Source organism: Haplochromis burtoni, unplaced genomic scaffold, assembly GCF_018398535.1.
Source record: "Haplochromis burtoni strain Fernald_Lab_line unplaced genomic scaffold, NCSU_Asbu1 Contig_414, whole genome shotgun sequence".
NCBI lineage: Eukaryota > Metazoa > Chordata > Actinopteri > Cichliformes > Cichlidae > Haplochromis > Haplochromis burtoni.
The window spans coordinates 58238-82014 of NW_024582775.1; the positions used below are offsets into that span (position 1 = coordinate 58238).

Genomic DNA, 23777 nt, shown 5'->3' on the forward strand with positions numbered 1-23777 from the left:
GTGCTGTGCCACACTACACATTTTGGTATCGATCCAGTACCAAGTAAATACAGGGCCAGTACTGTCGATGTGTCTCAGGCAGCTAAATGGGGGAGAGCAGTGTGCCACGATTAATGAGACGAATTCTCAACTAGCAAATTGTGAAACATTTTAAACAGAAACTGGGTTTTTGGAGACCTGGAATGTTTTTCTGTCTTTCAGCACACAAAAAGCTTTGGACATTTTTCATAGTGCATGTTGGAGGTTAATTTCCCCAAAGACATAATTAACACAGTTCAGCGGGCTACACACTGAAGGATAAAAGCAATGTATCGATCCGATACCAATACTAGTGTTGGTATCGATACTATCGAACCGCCTACCTCTACTGGAGATTTGATTTAGGAAATTCTGACATGCCAGCTCAACTGGCATCTCACTATCCAGCTGCCAGGGCTATCCAGTCCTGGCAGCTGGATATCCACACCTTTGGAGTGGGAGTCGCAAGTTCAATTCCCATCCAGTAAGGGTCCTGGCTAGACCCCCCATGCTAACAAAAAAACCAAGCCCTGGAATGGCACGGTTGCGTCTGCAGCTCGGACACAAGCATTTCACTACTCTGCATGATTGTGTATGTCACATATAAAGGTTGCTTTCATCGAGAAACATCGGGGCTACATTAGTCTGCTCAGTTTGCATCCTTGTAAAGTGTGAGGACGGATCAGCTGATGATCAGTGATGCTTTTTTCTTACCTTACTTAATCTGCAGCATTCATCCATGTACTCTTCCAGGCTGTCACTGGTGATACTCCTTTTAATAGGCTCGGGTTCAAAGACTTTGCTTGTCATGTCGTCACAGCTTTGTATTAAGGATTGCTCTCCAAGCTTCGTATCCTCTGAGCCAGTCCTTCCTGTCACAGCCCTGGACTCTTCAGCATCCTCACTTTGTTCAGGACCTGAAACCCTGCAGTGGTTCACATCCTCACCTATGTGCAACCCTACTGTTATAGCCGAAGAAATAAGTGTATTTGAATGAATTAACAAACCATCCTGTGTATCCACTGTTGTATTTAAACTGTTATCTGCTGAGTCATTTGCCTGGTTTTTCTCAGTGCTCTTTGTATCTGCAACAAGTCTGTCAGAGAGGACGGTGGGCTCAGAGTTTAAGTTGGAGGAGTCACAGGAAGACTCTCGACTGTGCACCACAAAGCTCTGCTCAGATCCTGTTGGAGTGGATGGTGAATGAGCTCCGCTGGGAAGCTCCACTCCAGAGTCCTCTGATTCACACTTGAACAAGTTTGAGAGATGAGTATCTGACAAAATGGCAGATGGATATTTGGAGCCAGGCTTGATCTGAGGCTGCTCAGGCTTTTCATCAAGCTGAGAATTCAGCTCGGGGTGTGAGTTGTCCTGGTCAATAAAAAGCTTCATTTTTGTCAGGACAACCTCACTGTCCAGTAATGTGTTTTTACTGCCTCCTTTACCTGTTAAATAGAAAAAGAAATATGTATCAGTTGTCATTTTTCATATTTTAGGAAGTCCTTCAATACTGTGATGACTGTCCTAACCATTCTCTGAGCTGTTTGAAACAGTTTGAATCCAGCGAACGCGTCTTTGAGTAAAAAGTTATTCGGTTGAAGAGTCATCATGGTTAAAAATTTTGGGAACAGTTTCCTGGTTGAACTCCAGGGCCAAGAATCGTACTTCCTTAGACAAAGCTCTTTCTTAGCCAGACACAGTCGTAGCTTTCTTCTTGTCATGTACACGGTAACATGCACGCTACCTTGTCTATCATTATGTTTAACTGTTGTAAAGGAGATACTGTGGAGGAAACTACCACAAATGAGACCTTGTTAACTATATGTGTACATCTGTCACATTGTGTCTTGTACAGCAGTGCAAGTACTTGTCACCACCTTTATGATGAGGACGATATGAGGATCTTGCTGTAGATCTACAGCTGGTCACAGGGAGTACTGAGCACTTAATGTAACGTCAACATGTTGACGGCATTGGGGCATTTTGGTCGAATATATTTCCAGAAAACAAAGGTGGATATCTTGTCAAAGCAAATGCAAAATTAAAACCTGTTTGCTTTTATCCTCTCTGAGTGGAGGAGGCAGTTCTTGCACGGGAATTTTGACGAAGCTATAAACGTAAAACAATATGAATGAAAGTAGAAGTCTTTCTTGTCTAAGCACAGAAGAAAACATGTAAAAGCAGTGTGTGTTTGTGAGAAACAGCTTCCCTCTGAAAGAAGGGACATTGTAACTGTAAACGGTGGCGGCCTGAACTGAAAGATGAATGAGACACAAGTAATTTAATAAAAACAGGATGTCAGAGGAGCAGCCACAAAACTGCTGTCGGTTATATTGGATCTAAACTATTCAAGGCAGCTCCTTTATTACCCACACAGCTGTCCAGTGTAAACACTAGAATACCACAATGCAGAGCGAGCTCAGGTCTGTCAGCAACTAATAAAAGATCATTACAAACTTTAAAAAGCACAGTTTCAGTTCTATGTAACATTTGGAAACCAGGCTGAAATGAGAATACATTCAAGACTTTCTGCTTTTCTACAAATCCTTCTGAGAGCCTGAGTCCAGGGATACGTTTTAGGTTTAACACAGTTGGTTTTACAAGAAGCAAAACTCAAGAGCATTTGAACAAAGTGAGCAGATGATGAGCTCACGGCTTAAGGGAGCGATTGTCCAAGGGAGGGGCCCAATATTCTGATAAACAGCAGAGGAATGTCCAGCAGTGATGATGCAGGGGTCACGCACACATAAAAGAAGTTTAACTGGTGGACATGGTGCAGAAATTTGAATTATAACAGACATATGATCAGAAAAGTTTAAACTGCAAATTAGAATATCACATAATTACAGAGCACGAGATGAGCCTGAACGCTCACGGGAGGGGGCGCCGACTGAACACGACTAAAAGAGTCCGTGAGGTTCAGGACGTCTTTCACAAGAGGTTTCAAAGTTGACATAAATATCAGCAGTGAGCATCTAAAACTGTTGAAATGGTGAATTTGCAGTACTGTGGTTAAGTTTAATGACTCTATGATTCTTTATGGTGGGCAGCCAATGACAGGTTACATCAATTATTCTTATTTATCTTGTGAATTTATTTAATTTGATGGTTTTTTATACTGGCGTTACAAATCAGCCTCACAGTGTTTGTAACATCTGCTTATGTCTTGCTGAATTCAGCCCTAAATCCACAAGAAGCAGTGAGCAGCACGTGTCAGCTGATCACAGCCTGCAGCTCACAAAACGAGTGATTATGTGACTTGTAATTCTTTTCCACACGGTGCACTGCTACACCTGATCTTAGGGTTCATGCCAAATCCTATTTTAACACATCCTGGCTACTGTTGTTGGTTTTAAATACACAGCATACAGAGCTGAGCTCATACTGCTGTTAGAACTAAATTATATGTAGCCTGAAAGTCAGCACTATACTTGCTTTTAAAGATTGTTACTTTGAGCACATGATAACTATTCGAGGAAATACAGATGAGATTATCAGTACTCTTACAAAATGAGCAGAACATTACATTTAGAAAGCTACACTAGGTATCAGCGTTCTTCATCAACACAAGGTTATAATAACCATATCTGAAATAATGTGAACATTTTAGTGTATTCTAATAGCATCTCACAAAGTGCTGAAGGTAGGCTGAGCAGCAGTTATTATATGATGCTACTCTTCTGTCTCTTTGCCCTCACTCTCTGACCACTCACAAGTTTCCCTTCAGTTGAATTAAAGGTTTTGTTCATTTATTGCATTAACCCAGAGTTAGCCAGCACCGATGCTTCTCCTTGGAGAAGAGGAGGCAGGTCCACACGTGTCCATTAGGCGAGGCTGCTTTGTTATCAGTTGCAACTCCTTTGCAGAGTTTACTTGTCAAAGCCAAATAGCAGCTGATGTGTTTTCAGTGACAGAAGAGCCCACGAATTTATTTCCATAAAGAAGTAACAGAAAAGACAAAACCATCAGAGCGATGAAACTATGTACAGCAGCTCGTCTCAATAATCCTGCACCCCTGTTCATGTTCATGCCTGCACACAAAAATGGGCGAGTGCAATTACACACTAAAGCCACGTCGGCCATGTGAACAGACTTCTGGCCATTGTGATCCAATCGCCGTCCATCCCTAAAGCGCTCTCTGTGCAGTAACTGTCAGCTGGACAGGTGTCGCCGTGATCCAGCGGTCCTCATCCTGGCCAAACAACACAAACAGGTATTTTATCCTGTAATTTACAGCAGTCTCTGTCCTAGTGTCTGTGCTTTCTAAACCCAGCAACATATTATTACAGACAGTCCACCAACGCTGCCCCCACCCAAATTCATTCTAAAGCTCGTCTCTGTCCGAAGACGTCCTTCAGCTGTTTCCATCATATTTATTCACGTTCCACTGAGTTTTCAATCAAGCGAGTACTTAAAAAGTCTGAGTTGAGGACTAATGCTGTTAAAGTAGAGTAAGCAGAGTGCCCTGTTGCCTTGTCCTGATGCCTAAGCGTTCACACCTTAATAACAAAGCTCTGAGCCGCCTGGAAGGCAGAGGGAAACATCCTGTCTCCGCACGCGCACTGTGTGATGATAAAATGTATGTCGCTGGATTCAAGTGCACCCAAGTGGTATCAAGACCTCAGTTAATGTTGCATTGTGAGTATGGTTTAATGATTATTATTAACAGTTGGGTGATGGTGCTCTTATGGACTTACATGTTTGCAAAATGAATTTCCTCAAAAAAATAACAAAAACTTTGGCATCTCAGAATCATTTGTTTTATTACGATAACAAATAAAGTTGTCCAGGTTGTGTTTAATCTGCAGCTTTTCCAAACTGTAATAATAATAATACAAATGCTTAATGTGAGCAGTTGTCTGGAAATCATTTTAAGCAGCTCTGGTGACATCAGATGTTTTTTGTCTGCTGGACATTTTTCAACCAATAATAATGCTGATATGATAATAACCTCAGTTGTTTCTTTCATTTGTGATGCCAGTAACCAGGTGAGGAAGCTAAACTGTGATATTTATTGGGTAAAGGCTATGTTACTTAAAGTTTCCAGTAAGAATTATTTTTAAAATAAAGATAATATTTATTTCTAAATAAAAAAAACATGACAAAAGTATACTGTATGTGTGCAACATGCTGAATAAGCAAAAGTATCATAAATGGAAGAAATACAAACTGTGAATGTGGCTCCAAAGACGATCATCATACACCCTTAAGTGAAGCACTTTTTCTTCCCATGAAATCACCTTCAAACTGCACACGCTCTTATAAAAGGTGGTTTTCCAGAGCCCTTTACTTTTCTTATAGATGTGGACTAAACCTTCTGGTTTGTGTCCTCTGGCTGTCTCTTAATGCAGAGAACGACATTTGTCTCTTTTTTAAAACAACACAGAACACATATGGAAAGCCTTTGGGCTTAGGTGTTGGTTTAGTTGGCCTCTGACAACACGAGGTCATAAACAGGCTGCGACAGGCCTGCTATTTTTACAGCCCTGCTGTGGTGTGTGTTTGTCAGGGCCACTGTGGGTGGTTAAACTGACCACTTATCATCTGGAGCTGCAGAAGAAGAGGCTTAGGTGGAGCAGCCAAGCATTTTTTGTTGTTTTAGGAAGGCTGGTCTTCTGTATGGAAGCCCGTTTCTGCCACTAAATAAAAACAAAACAGCTAGTATGCATAACTCGAAATTTTGAGTTATTTTCTCAAAATTTCGAGTTCGCTCTGCCAATCAAAAATATGTGTGAATAAGGTCACTTTCTTGTTACCCGGAAGCATATGGCGCAGAGGAACGCGCACTCAAAAACGGATCCCAACAAATTGGCGCTTTGGCGAGTACGTTTGCTGATAGTAACACCATGTGATTCAGCTAATAACAGGGATTTCATCATTTGTGAAGCCAGGCTGAAAACACAAATCTGTGCGACTGGATGTAATACCGGTAGCTTAGCTGTAGCATTTGTAGCTGAGGGCTTCAGCTACAACGAGGAAATGAAGTCATTCACGTAGATTACGGATCGGCAGCGCTAACTCGAAATTTCGAGTTGCTTTTCTCAAAATTTTGAGTTAATAAATCGAAATTTCGAGTTAATATGTCGAAATTTTGAGAAAATAACTCGAAATTTTGAGAAAATGACTCGAAATTTTGAGTTATGGATCCTTTTTTTTTGTTTTTAGTGGCGGAAACGGGCTTCCATACTTCTGGGCTTAGAGCCAAGGTGGTGGAATATTATCAGTGTGTTTTTGTCTATGAGACATCCATCAGGTCTAATTTGATGCTTCCTGTTAGGGACGTGGAGAAGTCATCAAATTCTTGTCTGGATCAATTTGATGAAAACTAGTGATTGTCTTTAGTCATTAAATCTTGGTGAAACTGTTTATTCTGAATAAATTATGACAAATAAGCAGTTTTTTCCTGGATTTGTTCAACCGACTGAAGTATCACAAACAAAAACAAGGAAACTGACATTGCCTTTATATTTTACGTACACAGAACAGATGACAAAGTAAGTCAAGCATCGAGCCCTTCAGTCCTTCCCAGCTCATCGGTCATTACTGGCCTGGGACCGAAAACAGCATCCCCAGTCATAGCCCTTTCTTATTTTCTAAAGCAATGTTGTTTTCAATAGAACATTTCTAAATGTGTTGTCTTATTATTGCAGTTAGACTTGAGTACTAAAAAGAGTATTTGCATAACAAAGTTTCACAACAGGAATTCCACTGCAGTTTATCTGCAGTCAAACATAAAATAAATCCGATGAGCCCTGCCGTGAGGGCAGGAAATCAAGCTAGTAGCATATGTTTGCACCTGCCTCCTACACTGAGCTTACATTGAAACAGAAGGCACAGCTGGGGCCCCTGTTATGTTTTCCACTGCTTCCTGACCACGGTGCCATCCATCCGTGCTACTCGGTCTTCTTTATCAAAGTCAGTGGGGCCCCATCTTATCAAAAACCATTAAGATAAGACAAGAATGTGCAGGAGCACGGTAACTCGAGTCAGAACTGCTTCTATTAGTCTCTCCCATTCTTGGTGCTGTCTTTGTGTTGATGAAATTAGTGGCTGTCCTTTAACTGGTGATTAAATGGTTACAAACTGAAAGCTTGCTAGTAGTTGCACAAGTACCACAAACAAAAACATGGAAACTGACATCAGCTTTTAATTTAAAATCTCACATGCTGCTCAAGATTCAAAAGCTGAGAAACAAAAGTCACGGACATCACTGTGCAAACGACGACGGAGCCATTTCCAAGGCTTCAGGACTTTATGAGAGGAAAAAAGGAGACTTTACCTTTCCTCCAAGGGGCCATGATGGAAAATGACTTCTGCCAGCTGATGACAAGTGCAGCCTTTTTTTTCACACTCATCTTGTCGTAGCAAAATTTGAATTTCAGAAAACTTAAATGTGAGTTTCAGAGAGGAAAGATGAAAGAAAAGGTCCTTAGAGATTCTTCGTGATGTATTCTGCCTTGAAGATCAGCTGTGGGAAAGGTGTCTGTTGTTGGAGGAGCTTGCATAGAGGCTGCCCTCGATAGCGGAGTCATGATTCCTGTGTCCCTTTGCTGTGGTGCTTGAGTAAAAGCAGCTCCCAGGCTGAGGAGGGGCTGGGCTCAGGCAGCAGCGTTCACAGTCAGGAGGAGGAGTGGTAGGAAGCCAGAGGGGGAATGGCCACGAGACATCGACTACAAAGCAATGTTCGATGAGTGAAGTGCTGCCAGTATGTACACAGCTTAGTAACAAAAACAAATATGAGAAATGAGAAGTGTTTGTCTGGTAGTGCAGTCGTACTCTCATTACGTTCTTTTCTCAGTAGGCAATGGATGAAAGTTAATTACTTCAATTTTGCAATGTAAAAATTGTAACTTGTTTCCTTTAAAGGAGTCCAACAATAAAACACGTTAGTTTAGACTGTGGAGGCTGTTTCTCCCGATCACAGCCTAGATCACACGATCCCCCCAGGAGGACGATATAGTCCCCACAAGGGAGTCCAGGATTATATATTAACTTATATAAGCCCTTTTAATACGCTTAAAGAACCAATTAAATCATCATTCTATGTGCATTTTTTCAATTCAATTTTATTTATATTGCGCCAAATCACAACAACAGTGGCCTCAAGGCGCTTGCATCCATTCACTTTCCTATTTCTGTGCCCTCGAGCGTCCCACACAGCAACTATAAAACAGCTCTGCTGATTGATGTTAACATCCATGTAGATGCTGACGATGACAGACTCAACCTTAATTAGTTAGACTCAGTTTGCTTTTTTCAAAATGTAGTCCAAAACAGTTCTTGAATAATTAATGATGCAGATGCTGCCTGTGGCTGCAGACAGTACTCAGAGGCACTTTTCATTATCTGTAGGGATTTTAATCACGTCTCACTGGACTCCACTTTGCCTGCTTCCACCAGTTTGTGAACTGTCCACTAGGAATAACAGGACAACTGATCTACTGCATGCTAATGTAAGGGATGCATACGGAGTCACACCTCTACCCCCACTCTGAAAGGCAGACCATAACGTTGTTTAGCTACAGTACACCCCTCTGCTTCACCACACTGTGTCGGGAAATGCAGAGAGACTGAGCTGAGCTGAGTTTTCCTGATAATACAGAGGAGGCAGGAGGACAGGCAGATTAAAGCGGTGAACAGTTTTGATTCTGAGGAGTGGGTTACAGAGACATGCCAAAGAGACCAGCGTCCAGGTAACTGAGCTGCAGGGGAGTGAAGCAGTGACTTAAGTGAGGTAAGTGAGATGGGTGACAAACTGGCAGAGAATAGATGACTGCGCTGGTCTTAAATACAGACTTGCTGACTGCTGTCAGTGGATGACAGGTGAGTGTGGTAGGTGAGGAACCAGGGCTCCACAAGTAAACACAGGAAGGCAGTGGAAAAACACCAGATGCCCACTGTGAGCCTAAAAAGTTGTGTAGATTAGAGAAATCCAAATGAAATTCAAACTTGTTTACCCAGTTTTCCTTTTCAAAGTCAATAAACGTGTGTGCTGTGCGATCATTCCACCCTGGAAAAAGAACCTTTCAGAGAAATCATTTAAAGCACAAAATAATCTTTGCTCATTCTGACCACAAATTTCACCTAAAAAAGATCACAAGACCAATAATAACTTAAAATTCTTCAAAACATTGGAAGAAACTGGTATAACTCAAGTCAGAGTGGTCACAGGGAGGGAGAAATCAAAACATTTTAACAACCTTCCAGTATGACCCTCCCTATCACTTGCTCTAATTGCTCTAAATTGGGTTATCCATGCGTAATCAGATTGTAAGACCTTTTATGTCCATCCACTAATTGTCAGAGTTACCCTGAGGAAATCACTCTTATTTCATTTGTCAGATACGATCACGGATGTTGGCTCTTTCCTTTTGCCCTCCAAACGTCAGAAGGAAAAGCACTGAAGAAACAACATTAACCGTGACGGGACTCTCATCACAGTTGAAGTTCACACATGCGTGTGTGTGTGTGGAGTGTGTGTGGTGTAGTGTAGTAGTGTGAGTGTGTGTGTGTGTGTGTGTGGTGTGTGTGGTGTGTGTGTGTGTGTGTGGCGTGTGTGTGTGCATGTGTGTGTGTGTGAGTAAAGGAGGTGTGTCATGTGTGTGTGTGTGAGGTGGTGTAGTGGTGTGTGTGTGTGCAGGTGTGTGCTGTGAGTGTGTCTGTGTGTGTGTGTGTGTGTGTGTTTGTGTGTGTGTGTGTGTGTGTGTGTCGTGTGTGTGTGGGTGTGTGCAGTGTGTGTGCGTGTGATGTGTGTGTGTGAGTGTGTCGTGTGTGTGAGTGTGTAGTGTGTGTGTGTGTGAGTGTGTGTGTAGTGTGAGTGTGTGTGTAGTCGTGTGTGTAGTGTGTGTGTCGGTGTGTGGTGTGTAGTGTGTGTGTTGTGTGTGTGTGTGTGTGTGAGTGTAGTGTGTGTCTGGTGTGTGTGTGTGTGGTGTGTGTGTGTAGTGTGTGTGTGTGTGTGTGGTGTGTGTGTGGTGTGTGTGCGTGTGGTGTGGTGTGTGTGTGTGTGTGTGCTGTGTGTGTGTGTGTGTGTGTGTGTGTGTGTGTGCTGTGTGTGTGTGTGAGTGTTGTGGTGTGTGGTGTGTGAGTGGTGCGTGTGCGTGTGTGTGTGTGAGTGTGTGTGTGGTCGTGTAGTGCGTGTGTGTCGTGTGATGTGTGCGGTGTGTGTGAGTGTGTGTGTGGTGTGTGTGTGTGCTGTGTGTGTGTGTGTGTGAGTGTCGTGTGTGTGGTGTGAGTGTGTGAGTGTGGTGTGTGGTGTAGTGTGTGTGTGTGTGAGTGAGTTGTGGTGTGTAGTGTTTGTGGTGGTGTAAGTGTGTGATGTGTGTGTGTGTGTGTGTGTGTGAGTGTGTGTGTGAGTGTGTGGTGTGAGTGTGTGTGTGTGTGCGTGCGTGTGTGTTGTGTGAGTGTGTGTGTGTGCGCGCGTGTGTGTGTGTGCGTGTGTGTGTGTGTGCGTGCGTGTGTGCGTGTGTGTGTGCGCGCGCGTGTGTGTGTGCGCGCGTGTGTATGTGTGCGTGTGTGAGTGAGTGTGTGTGTGTTTGTGTGTGAGTGTGTGTGTGTGTGTGTGTGAGTGTGTGTGTGTGTGCGCGCGTGTGTGTGTGTGTGTTTATTAGGCCTAGCTCTAGAAAGGTATATTGGTTGGTTAATACATCAGTGTACCAAAACTATTCTAAGGCAGTGTGTGACAGCTGTAAACCTTTATTAAGACTAATAAGTGTTGAGACTGAGAGTGTTACTGTAGTGTTACTGTAGTGTTACTGTAGTGTTACTGTAGTGTTACTGTAGTGACTGCATGAGGATCATGAGCTAGTTTTCCAGGGTAGGGGAACTGACCTGTTAAGTGCTACTGAATGGGATCATTTTTTGTTTCTTTTACTTTGGTTATTGGCTCTAACGGGAACTGTGAAATTTCTAGCAGGAAAACTGATTGCACTGTGCAAGGTAGTAAACAGCTGTTTTTCCTTGATATGACCTTCAATGCACATATTAAACAAATATGACTGCTTTCTTTCATTTGCTCAACATTGCTAAGCTTTGCATATTCTATTGTATTGTGTCACAGAAAAATTATTCTTTTGACTCAGGTAACCATACACCTTTTAGGTGGCTGTAGTTCAGGCGGTAGACTAAGTCAGCTATTAACCAGAAGGTTAGCGGTTCGATCCCAGGCTGCTCCAGTCTGCATGCCAAATATCCTTGGGCAAGATCCTAATCCCATGTTGCTCTCCGATGCATCCATCAGAGTCTGGAAGTCAGTTTAGAATTAGTCGTTCAGCGCTTTGAGTGCTTAGATTAGAAAAGCGCCATATAAGAACCAGACCATTTGCCATGTTACACAACATAAAGTCAAACTCACTCCAAACTGCAGATACTACATTAGCCTGTAATTAACATCGAAGGAAGTTCTACAGTTTGCTTCATTTTAGACAACTCTCAGTCTTGGGTTTTCCAGGTAAGACAGATCCCAGAAGGCTGATACTATTCATCTGGATGTGAGAAATATCCATCAGTAATGAGGGACGTTTGAAAGTCAACATGTAAAGGAGATGAGCTTGGCTGGTTGTCAAACTGGGTGCATGGAGCCATTGCAGGGTTTCAGCAGATGATCAACAAATATGCTGTTAAATGCTGTAAAAAAATGTAATGCTTGATATCATGATATGGTACAGGGAAAACCAAAAACAAGCCAAAAAAACACTGCTGATAAGTTTATTTCTCCAAGTTTCTTTATTAATCTCCTTTCCTAGATAAATAAAATTGTGCGTATGAATTCTGTTCAGTTTCTAACGGAGGATATTACGGAAGAGGATTAGGGCCACTGAAAAAAAAAAGTGGGTCTTTTTTTCTTCTTTTCCAGAATTCTGAGAAAAAAGTCAGAAAAAAAGACCCACTTTTTTTTTTCGGTGGCCCTAATCCTCTTCCATAGGGTATGCTCGGAAAAAGTCTGAAAATCACTAGGCCGGAGTGAGAGCGTTACAATAGCTTGCTGTAACGGCCTTTTGCGGCTGGATTTACAGTGAGGAAGACCAAGACACAGTATGGCGGAAACAAGAGGCATTTATTTGCCTGTATAGCTCTAAGGCAGTTACTTGCATGTCGAGCTTTCTTAAATAAATAAATCAATAAAATTTTGTTTATATAGCACCTTTCTAGACAGAATCACAAAGTGCTGCACATAAGATAACAAATAATAAAAGGGTAAAACAGACAATATAAGCACAACACTCACTCGCATCCAATAACAGCTGGCAGCCTTAAATACTCTCAGCTGTTAAGGACTAAACAGACAAACATTTGCACCCTGGAGAGCACACAGGAAAGACAGGCGAGCAATCACATCTCAACATCTCAACCAATTCTTTGCACCACCTTTACCTCTTGTCTTTGCACACACATTAGCGTTACTTTAATTCTTTAATTCTTTCCTCCTCACAGACAACCACCACATTTCTTAATGTGGAGCAGCTGGAGGACCTGGAAAAAAGGCTACTTGCTAATTATTAAAATACTCAATAAATAATTAAACCTCTTGTGTGCAAATGTTATTAATGTGAAAATCTATACCTAAAGTGCGATGCTAAATAAAGTGCTAGTTAAAGTGCTTTTAATAAAGTGCAAAGGTGTTCCTAAAGTGCTGTACAATACTAGAAAGGCAGTCCTCTTCCTTACACAAGCTTGTTTCATCTGCCCTCTGCTGGAGAGTTAAAGGACCTGCGGTCTCAGTGTGACACACGTGTGTTAATCCTTATGAACTAATGCAGCGGTTCTCAAATTTTTCACAATGAGTAACACCTCATAAAATATATGGCTCTTGAAGTACCAGCCTTATGACCGACATTAAAGAACAGTAATATAGGCCTATTTAACACCACATACAGTTTACATGAGACAATTTTATTCCTTATGTGAATGTTATTTATTTTATCTGTCATAAACAGGATGTGACGGTGATAATAATAACATCTGTACTGCATTACAACATTCACAGCTCCAATCTTTAAGTGATGACCTGATGAATCCTGCTTCCAAATTACTCTGTTTATTAAGGCTGCTGTGTTTTTAACATGTTTTAACCCTCTTTAAGATTAGGGACATCTTTAGAGAGATTTGGTTCTCCTTTTCTTTCTTCCTCCACAACTTTCATTTTGTTGCTCACTTCTGTAATCAACGTACGACTATCACCCAAACTGCGTGAGAGATCTTTAGATTGGCTGTCTTCAGCTGAACTGATCTCATGCAGCGGTGACCCCTGAACCTGGTCCTTCTCATCGTCTCCGTTCTGGGTTGTCACTGGCTGGAATTCATGAGCATCTGGATTTAGAGTAGAGAGCTCTGGACTCAACTCAGATTCAACTGTGTGAAGCTGATCTATCTGTCCCAAGAGGTCTTCTGTAGCTGACTTTTCGTGGACTTTTATTCCAGCCAGTCTGTCTGTGATTGCAATCTGGTCGGCTTCTTGGGGTCCATCTTGCAATGCATTAGGCTCGTTACAGGGTAGAGAATGAAGAGAGTAATACTCAACTTCATCTTCAGTGCTCTCCTCATTGCTGGTTTCTGAAGAATCAGTCTCAAATGTGTCAACTGGTGGTGAGTTTGTAGGTCTAGACCGTGACACTGTTACTTTGGGTGCTGTCTCTTCAACAGTGGGTGGGAGAAACCCACAAGGTAAGAGCAGATCTCTGTGTAGCACTCTTTCAGGCCCATCTGTTCCTTCAGGTACCACCACAAAAACAGGCGAGTCCTGAATCTGTCTGATCACAGTGAACACGGTTCGGCTCCACCGATCAGCGATTTTGTGCTTTCCCCTGATGGCAACATTCCTTAAAAGGACTCTATCTCCCTTGGCAAGGGTGGATTCCCGCACTTTACTATCAAACCTCTGTTTGTTCCGGAAAGCACTCTTTTGACTGTGCTCAATGGCTAACTGGTAGCTTTCTGAGAGACTCTCTCTCAACTTTTTGATATATTCAGAGTGAGAGAGACTGCTGGATCTTTCAGGGCATAGGCCAAATGCTATGTCGATTGGGAGCCTCGGTTGTCTGCCAAACATCAACTGGTAGGGAGTGAAACCTGTGGTATCATTCCTTGTGCAGTTGTACGCATGTACTAAAGGCTGCACAAAATCTCTCCACCGAACTTTATCTTCTTCCTCCAGCATCCCTAGCATTTGAAGAAGGGTTCTATTGAACCGTTCGACAGGATTGCCGCGGGGATGGTATGGCGTGGTCCTCGTCTTTTTTATCCCAAGCAGCGAGCAAAGATCTTTGATCATTGCCTTCCTCCCCCGCCGAAAGTATGTACATCGAGGCTCCCGTCGGTATTTCCATCAGGATAATTCCAAACCAATTCAGTCCTTCTGGTCCACCTCTGGTCGCTCTCAACGGAACCCCTGCAGGTCTATTGACCACAATGTTCTGACTGGTCTGCCTAGGTCGGCTAACACTCTCATCCAGTCCGACAGTATTCCTGTCAACTTCGGCCTGCTTAATATCCGTTCGCTTACGAACAAAGGACATCTCATCCAGGATCTCCTAACAGACCGTAAGTTTGACTTTTTCTGCTTGACTGAGACATGGCAACAGCCCAATGACTTTTCGCAACTCAACGACTCCACCCCCCCGGGGTTTGTTTACACCTGCCAACCTCGCGAGTCCGGCCGTGGTGGTGGCCTCGCGATAATCTATCGCGAGAACTGGAAAGTCTCGCCGCTGTCCGCCCCTACGTACAGCTCCTTTGAATCTGCTGTTTGTCAACTCTCAGGACCTACCCCAACTGTAATAGCTGTCATCTACCGCCCCCCAAAATTTAATTCTGTTTTTATCAGTGACTTTGCCGATCTGCTGACCAATCTAGCTACTGTCTCCCCTAATATAATATTGCTGGGTGACTTTAACGTTCACGTGGATAACTGCGACCATCCTCTTACCAAGGACCTTCTATCCTGCCTTGACAGCTTCAGCCTTAAACAATACATAAACTTCCCTACCCACACTAAGGGCCACACTTTGGACTTAGTCTGCTGTTCTGGACTTACCCCCTCCATCTGTACAGCTGACGAACTGCCAATTTCGGACCATCTACTTCTCTCCTTTAATGTTCACATGACCCTCTCTGTAATTAACAACCCCCGTATTATCTCTTTCCGGAATATCAAGAATATAAATCTTGATATTCTTTCCTCTGCTTTTTCTAGCTGCTTGTCTTCTAACAACTTAGCTATTCAAGAGGACCTGGTACTTTTTTATAATCATAGCCTTAGTAGTATTTTAAATTCCCTGGCTCCACAAAAAACCAGAACTGTACTTTTTTCTCGCTCTGCACCCTGGTACACCCCTGAACTTCGGCTACTGAAAGCTAAAGGCCGACAGCTTGAACGCCTCTATAAGAAAACTGGCCTTACTATTCATAAGGATATGTTTAATAACCACCTTCTGTTTTACCAGGAATGTATTAGTCAAACCAAATCTGCTTATTACTCTGCTATTGTCTGCTCAAGTAAGAACTCTACCAAGACCCTTTTCTCACTATTCAATTCTTTTAACAGGCCACCTGATTCTCTCCCTGCTCATCTCTATTCATCTAACTTCTGTGATGCTCTAATGCTATTCTTTATTGATAAAATTCATAAAATACACTTAGACTTGGACCCTAATGCTCAATGTAGCTTCTCTGTCCTAACTCCTCCCCCTTCTCACTTCCTCTCTGTTTTTCAACTTCCATCCTTAGCTGATATTGCTGATCTCATCCATAAATCAAAGCCTTCTACCTGCCAGCTCGATCCTATCCCCACTGTCCTCGTCAAAGCCTGCTTACTCCCTCTCCTTCCCCTCATATCTGCTATTATTCACTCTTCACTCACCACTGGAACTGTTCCTGCTTCCTTCAAAGTTGCTGCTATTACCCCAATTCTGAAAAAAAATGGTCTAGATCCCAACAACTTTAATAATTTTCGTCCTATCTCCAATCTACCATTTCTCTCAAAAATCCTTGAAAAAATAGTTGCTTCACAAGTCCATCTTCACCTAACTGATAATAACCTTTACGAACAGTTCCAGTCCGGCTTTCGTCCTTTACATAGCACTGAAACTGCTCTTATAAAAATAACAAACGACCTTCTTATAGCAGCTGATTCTGGTCTCCTCTCCATCCTTATTCTTCTTGATCTGAGTGCAGCTTTTGACACAATCTCTCATCCCATTCTCCTTAGCAGATTAGCTTCTATTGGTCTCTCTCACACTCCACTAGCCTGGTTTAAATCATACCTATCTGACCGCACTCAGTTCATTCAATTAAAATCCTTCACTTCTCAGCTTTCTCCTTTATCCACTGGGGTCCCCCAGGGATCTGTCCTCGGGCCCCTTCTCTTCATCATCTACCTCCTTCCACTCGGACATATTTTTCATAAATATAATATTCAGTTCCACTGCTACGCCGATGACACCCAGCTCTATCTCTCTACCAAACCTGACTCTACTCTTCCTCCACCCTCCCTCATCCTCTGTCTAGCTGAACTCAATTCTTGGTTCTCCTCCAACTTTCTTAAACTCAATAGCAATAAATCGGAACTTCTCCTGGTTGGCACCAAACGACTGCTATCCGGAATTAACAATTTCTCTCTCACCATCAATAACTCGCTGGTCCCTATCTCTCCTTCTGTGAAAAGCTTGGGTGTCATTCTCGATAGCACATTATCCTTTAACTCGCATATCAACAATATTACACGTGCAGCATATTTCCAACTCCGTAACATTAATCGCCTCCGCCCCTTCCTCACACCTCACGCCACTGCCATTCTCATCCATAATCTTGTTATCTCTAGAATTGACTACTGCAACTCATTATTATTTGGCCTCACACAAAAATCTATCAACAAGCTCCAACGTGTCCAGAACTCTGCTGCCCGTATTATTACTAGGACTTCTTCTACCCACCACATCTCCCCAATCCTGAAGCAACTTCACTGGCTCCCGGTCAAATTTCGCATCCATTTTAAAATAATTCTGTATACATTCAAGGCTATTCATTCTCTCTCTCCACCGTACCTGTCTGACTTATTACAGATGAAGCTCCCATCCCGCTGCCTCAGATCTTCATCTTCTCTTTCTCTCTCTGTTCCCTCTGCTCGTCTGATCACAATGGGAGGGAGGGCCTTTAGTTGCTCTGCCCCTCGACTTTGGAATTCCCTACCCCCGGACCTCAGAAATATTAGCTCATTCTCTCTTTTTAAGTCCACCCTTAAAACTCATCTGTTTAAAATTGCCTATTCTTAAATTTCTGTATGTTTTATCTCTTATCTTCTATTTTTATCATTGTGTATATTTCCAGTTTTTATCTGTTGTACAGTGTCCTTGGGTGCTTTGAAAGGCGCTATTTAAATAAAATGTATTATTATTATTATTATCAAGGCAGACTCAAAATCACGACCCTGGTCGCTGCGCAACCTCTCAGGAAATCCATAATGGATTAAAAAATTGCTCCACAAGGCCTTTGCCACAGTCTTTGCTTTTTGATCAGGAGTCGGAACTGCAACTGCGTATTTAGTGAAATGGTCTGTTATGACCAAGATGTTTTTAGTCCCTCTCTCATCTGGTTCCAATGTAAGGTAGTCCATACAGACCAACTGCAAGGGACGATTAGTTTTTATGTTTACCAAAGGAGCACTCCTTTCAACTTGTGCCTTTCTTCTGAGACACCTTTCACATGTCCTGACCTTGTCATTTACATCGATGGTCATGCGGGGCCAATAGAACCGAGCTCGGACTAAGTCCAGAGTCCTATCAACACCCAGATGGCCCACAGCATTGTGGAGCTGGTCAAGGGCAACTTCTCTGTAACTTTGCGGAAGAACGAGCTGATACATGGGTTCCCCTTGAATGATGCGTTTTCGGTATAAGACCTCATCCATTACAACTAACTGATCCATTATTCTTGTCATTAACTGAACTTCTCTGTCTTCGTGCCGTCTTGCCTTGTAGGAGAGACGTTTTCCGGCAAGTACAAGACTCATTACTCTGCTGACGACTGGATCTGATTTCTGCTCACGTGCCCAATCGGGAAGAGACATTTGCGGCAGGGGGCATGATCCAGCTACATCAGTTTGACAGAAATCTGCTGGTATTGCAGAGGTTCCAATAGCCAAACATTCTACTCGTGCAGGCGATGGCACCGCTGCCTCCTCCTCGAGAGTTGAAGAACACTGATGTCTCTCGCATACTGCCTTTACTGCCTCAGTTGGAAAATCGGGCCCTTTGTTGCAGTGTAAGAGCTGTGCAATAAAGCTTTCAATGCGATTTTCCTCATCAGTAGGACTCTGATCAGAGGCATCACAGTCATGTGGATGCGGACGTCTGGAAAGCCCGTCAGCATCTTGGTTTTTCTTCCCAGCTCTATACTGGATGTCAAAATCAAAACTGGAAAGAGCTGCCAACCAACGATGACCTACTGCGTCCAACTTCGCAGAGGTTAAGACATATGTGAGTGGGTTATTGTCTGTCACCACTGTAAATTTTGCTCCATAGAGATAGTCAAAAAACTTCTCGGTGACGGCCCACTTCAGAGACAAGAACTCAAGCTTGTGTGCAGGGTACCTTTGTTCAGACCTGGAGAGGCCCCTACTGGCATAGGCAATGACCCTTAACTTGCTCTCCTGTTCTTGATATAAGGCTGCACCGAGTCCATGGGTGCTTGCATCAGTATGCACAATATAATGTTTCTTAGGATCGGCAAACCCAAGAACAGGGGCTGTTGTGAGCTTGTGAATCAATGTCTTAAAAGCATCTTCACAGGCTGGGGTCCAATTGCCATTAAATGGCTTTTTGAGATCCACACTTGTAGAAACCTTATGGGTTCGGCCAGACAGACTGGATTTTCTCTTTGGTGGGAGGTAACCAGCTGTTAAGTCATTAAGGGGTCTTGCGATCTTGGAATAGTCTTTTATAAACCTCCTATAATATCCAGCGAACCCAAGGAAAGACTTGAGTTCCTTGATGTTAGCTGGTCTTGGCCAGGTAGTGAGGGCAGCTATTTTTGCTGGATCTGTTTTGACCCCTTCTGAGGATACAACATGGCTGAGATATTGGACAGATGTCCTGAAGAACTGACATTTCTCTGTGTGGCGGAGGCGTGGCCCCGGGCGCGAGCTGCAGGGGAGGAGTGGAGCGGAAGGCTCAACAGGGCGGCGCTGCGAGGCCGGTAAGAACAGCTGATGTTGTTTATGGACTGATGATGGTCTCCCTCCGCTGTGTTTATAGTGAGACGAGGAGGAGCGGCCAGAGAGAGATCAGCTGGGCTCGTGAGCTGTCAGACTGTGAGACTGAGTCAGCTGTCATAACACAAAGACTGAATAAATGTGGAAGTTGGCAGTACATACCTGTGTGTGCGTGTGTTTGTGCCTGGCGTATTCCACAAGTGGTGCCGAAACCCAGGATAGTGCCGGTGGGGGAATGTCCGACCCACAGGCCGCGCCACCCGCCCAGCCTCTGCAATTCTTGGCGCAGATGCTGGCGGAGATGGCGACGATGAGCCGGGACCAGGCGGCCGACCAGCGTGCCCACCTGGCCGCGCTGCGGGAGCAGACGGACCGGCAGACGCAGGTTCTGGAGCGGCTGGTCGGGGCCGCTGCCACGCCGAAGCCCTCGCCACTGTCGGTGGCGGTGCCCCGGATGGGGGACGGGGACGACCCACAGGTTTTCTTGGAGACCTTCCGTGCCACGGCGGAGGCTTGCCAATGGCCGCGGGAGGAGTGGGCTCCGCGGCTGCTTCCCCTGCTGTCCGGGGAGGCACAAACAGCGGCCCTGAGTCTGCCTCCGGCGTCGAGGAGCAGCTTCGCGGACGTGAGCCGGGCGGTGGTGGACAGGCTGGGGCTCACCGCCGAAGACCACCGCCGGCGGTTCCGGGCCTGTCGGCTGGCTACAACGGACCGACCATTCGCCTGGGCCCGGCAGCTGCGCGACGCGGCGGTACGCTGGCTGCAACCGGGGACATCGGAGGGGGAGACGAAGCTGGTGGACAAGGTGGTGCTGGAGCAGTTCACGGAGGGATTGCCAGCGGAGACGGCGAGATGGGTCCGGTGCCACCGGCCCGCAAGCTTGGAGGTAGCGGTGACGCTGGCGGAGGACCACCTTGCCGCTGGAGCAGGGGAACCCGGGGACGCCGGGCGGAGGCCGAACAAACAGGCCCCAGTGCCGGCCCCGAGGCGCCGTGTGCCGACACCAGGGCAGGCAGAACGGCTGCCGGCGCTGAGCCCCACTAACCCTTTCGCGGCGTTGGTGCCGTCCAGGGGAACCGAGCCAAGTGGAGCCGCCCCCGAGCCACGGAGAGCAGCACCGGGCCGGAGTTGAAGGCGGGCACCGGGGCCGGAGTGTTGGAAGTGCGGGCAGCCGGGGCACCTGAGGAGGGATTGTCCGCTTATGGAAGTGGGGCAGGTGTTTCGTGTTGCTGGCGCCCCAGCACCCTCCCCCGGTCCAGGAGGGACATACAGTATTCCGGTAAGGACTCGAGGGGGTATACGCCAGGCGTTGGTGGACACGGGCTGCACGCAGACCCTCGTACACCAAAGCGTGGTTCGCCCCGGGGCATTGCTGGAGGCAGAATGGGTGGAGGTGAGGTGTGTGCATGGTGACATTCACAGGTATCCCATAGTGCCGCTGTTATTAAAGTATAAGGGCAAAACGCATAGAGTAACGGCGGCGGTTAGCCCGCGCCTGTCGCACCCCCTGATTCTGGGTACCAATTGGCCGGGGTTTCATCAGCTACTGGGGCAGTACGCGGGGGTGCGATCACGACCGGAAGCGGGGTGTAGCGTGTCGGTCAGCGGCGCGGTGTCGACGACGGGTGAGGTGGCGCGTCGCGGGGTCGTCCGACACTGACTCCGGGGGGGAGGAGCCGGCGGGTCCCTCACGGGACGTCCCGCCGGCCCCGGAAGTGTCCCCCATGGGTGATTTCCCACTGGAGCAGTCTCGTGACGGCACCCTACGCTCAGCCTTTGACCAAGTGATGGCTATTGATGGTCACGTGGTGCGCCCTGAGGCCGCGCAGACCTACCCGCGTTTCGTCTTATTAAACGACCGATTATATCGAGTGAGTCGTGACACTCAGACAGAGGAAACACACACCCAGTTGTTGGTGCCGCAGGGCCGCCGGGAAACGCTTTTCCAGGCGGCCCACTATAACCCCATGGCAGGGCATATGGGCTATGAGAAAACTCTGGAGCGAATAACGGCCCGATTTTATTGGCCGGGCATCCGAGCGGATGTGCGCCGCTGGTGCGCGTCCTGCCCGGACTGCCAACTTGTTAACCAGCCGGCCATACCGAAGGCGCCGCTGCGCCCTCTCCCCCTCATTGAGGTCCCGTTTGAGCGCATCGGCATGGACCTCATCGGGCCGTTTCACCGGAGTGCACGCGGCTACCGCTTTGTGTTAGTCCTGGTGGATTACGCAACGCGGTACCCGGAAGCAGTTCCGCTGCGCACCATCTCTGCAAAGAGTGTGGCGCAGGCACTGTTTCAGGTCATCTCCCGAGTCGGAATCCCGAAAGAGATACTGACTGACCAGGGCACGTCGTTTATGTCTCGTACACTGCGGGAACTGTACGAATTACTGGGCATTAAATCTATTCGGACCAGTGTCTACCACCCTCAGACTGACGGGCTGGTGGAGCGGCTGAATAAGACTTTAAAGTCCATGATTCGGAAGTTCATTAACGAGGATGAACGCAATTGGGATCACTGGCTAGACCCTCTGTTATTCGCAGTGCGGGAGGTGCCCCAGGCCTCCACGGGATTTTCTCCCTTTGAACTGCTGTTCGGCAGGAGGCCACGTGGGGTGCTCGACCTGATTAAAGAAAGCTGGGAGGACGGTCCGAGCCCCGCCAAAAATGAGATCCAGTACGTGTTGGACCTGAGAGCAAAACTCCACACTTTGGGGAGGTTGTCACGGGAGAATTTGCTCCAGGCTCAGCAGCGTCAGCAACGCCTGTATGACAGAGGGGCTAGGCTCAGGCAATTTTCACCGGGAGATAAAGTGCTTGTGTTACTCCCTACTTCCAGCTCGAAGTTGCTCGCCAAGTGGCAAGGACCCTTTGTGGTCACACGGCGAGTCGGGGACGTGGACTATGAGGTCGCTCGGTCGGACAGGGGAGGAGCCACGCAGATTTATCACCTCAATCTCCTCAAACTGTGGCGAGAGGTTGAAACCGCTTCTCTGGTGAGCTTGGTGAAGGAGAGAGATGAGTTGGGGCCTGAGGTGCCAAATTCTATCATTCCCACCTCCCTCCCTTGTGATGACCATCTCACACAGGCCCAGAGAGCGGATGTTGTCGCGTTGCAACAGCGTTTTGCGGACGTGTTCTCCCCCCTGCCCGGCCGGACGTCCCTCATCGAGCACCATTTCGTGACGCAGCCCGGCGTGACGGTGCGTTCACGGCCCTACAGGCTCCCAGAGCATAAGCGAAAAATCGTGCAGAGGGAATTGGCGGAAATGCTGAGGATGGGAGTAATAGAAGAGTCGCACAGCGCCTGGTGTAGCCCCATCGTTCTGGTGGCGAAGAAGGATGGGTCTATACGGTTCTGTGTCGACTATCGCAGGGTGAACGAAGTGTCACGCTTTGATGCCTACCCCATGCCTCGGGTCGACGAGCTCCTGGACCGGTTAGGCACGGCCCGCTTTTTCACGACACTGGACTTAACCAAGGGCTATTGGCAGATTCCCTTGTCTGCCGAGGCCAGGGAGAAAACGGCCTTCTCCACTCCGTACGGTTTGTATTGTGACGCTTTTTTTTTTTTTTTTTTTTTTTTTTTTTTTTTTTTTTAAATTGGACCCAGAACCACAGCCAATGTATGCGACATAGCGTGATGGCAGAGTTCAGTTCATCCTTTGTCATTTTTTTTTTTTTAAATAAATAGGACAGGGGAATGAATGAGAGAAAGAGGGGGAAAGAAGAGGGAAAGAAAACAAGCTGAGAAGAGACGGTGACGGGGGAGGGAGAGAGAGAAAAAAAAAAAAAAAAAACTCCTGCACCTGGATCACCTGCTGAGAAAGAAAAAAGAAGCAAGCAGAAGAGAACAAGAGTAATAGAATAAACAACATCACAATGATATATGGGAATATGACAGTAAATACTAAATGTTAAACATTATTGTGCAGCACATAAGATCAACAGAACACAGTGTGCTTTGAGGTAGGAGCCAAAAAGGGTGTAGTTTGTGGGTGTGATCACCCGTGTGTACACCTGTGAGCATGGACGCGCTTGTTTTTAAAAGGTTCCTTCATGTAATAATCTGCTAGAGGGTGTGGGGGGGCCACAGCCCCGTCCTTCAGGGCATGAAGCAGGTGTGGAGGAGATCAAAACTCCAGACATCCAGAGGCCCCCAGAACACAAGAGACCAAGGAAGACCAACAGAGGGGCAGCTGCGCCACTGTCCCGAAAGAGCTGAGGAGAGTCCCAGATGAGGGCTCACTCAGCAGCCGCGGAGCAGAAGCCAGGGGGAGTTGCAGTGACGCGCCCGTGAGCTCCGCCGAGCAGCCAGCTGTGCCTGAGTGACCGAGCCCCAGGCCGAGAGGCCGGGGGCACCCCACCTCCGAAGTGGCCCGAGCGAGCCCCAGGCTCCAGGCCCCGATAAGCGGCCGCCAAGGAGTGAGCCGGTGTGTACCTGGACGCCCATCCCCGGACACAAAGAACCACCAACGCACCGATGTCTGAGGGGGTCCGCCACTGGCAGGGGAAGTGGTGGTAGGGGGAGATAGGCCTCCAAACCTTGGAGGGCCTG

The 23777-nt window shown here is 46.1% G+C and overlaps 1 protein-coding gene across 2 annotated transcripts in view; it reads right to left on the reverse strand.

The window, feature by feature from the left end:
• Window positions 1–7759, reverse strand: part of si:ch211-250c4.3 (uncharacterized protein LOC100535981 homolog) — a 36399-nt gene extending 28640 nt beyond the window's left edge. For both annotated transcript variants that reach the window (XM_005945639.3, XM_042213074.1), the window contains exons 1-2: window positions 7298–7759; window positions 733–1463 (exon numbers count right to left, since the gene is read on the reverse strand). In XM_005945639.3, coding sequence (XP_005945701.1) covers window positions 733–1463; window positions 7298–7373 — 807 coding nt within the window. In that variant the 5' untranslated portion in view covers window positions 7374–7759. The remainder of the gene's footprint in view (window positions 1–732; window positions 1464–7297) is intronic.
• Window positions 7760–23777: the final 16018 nt, after the last annotated feature.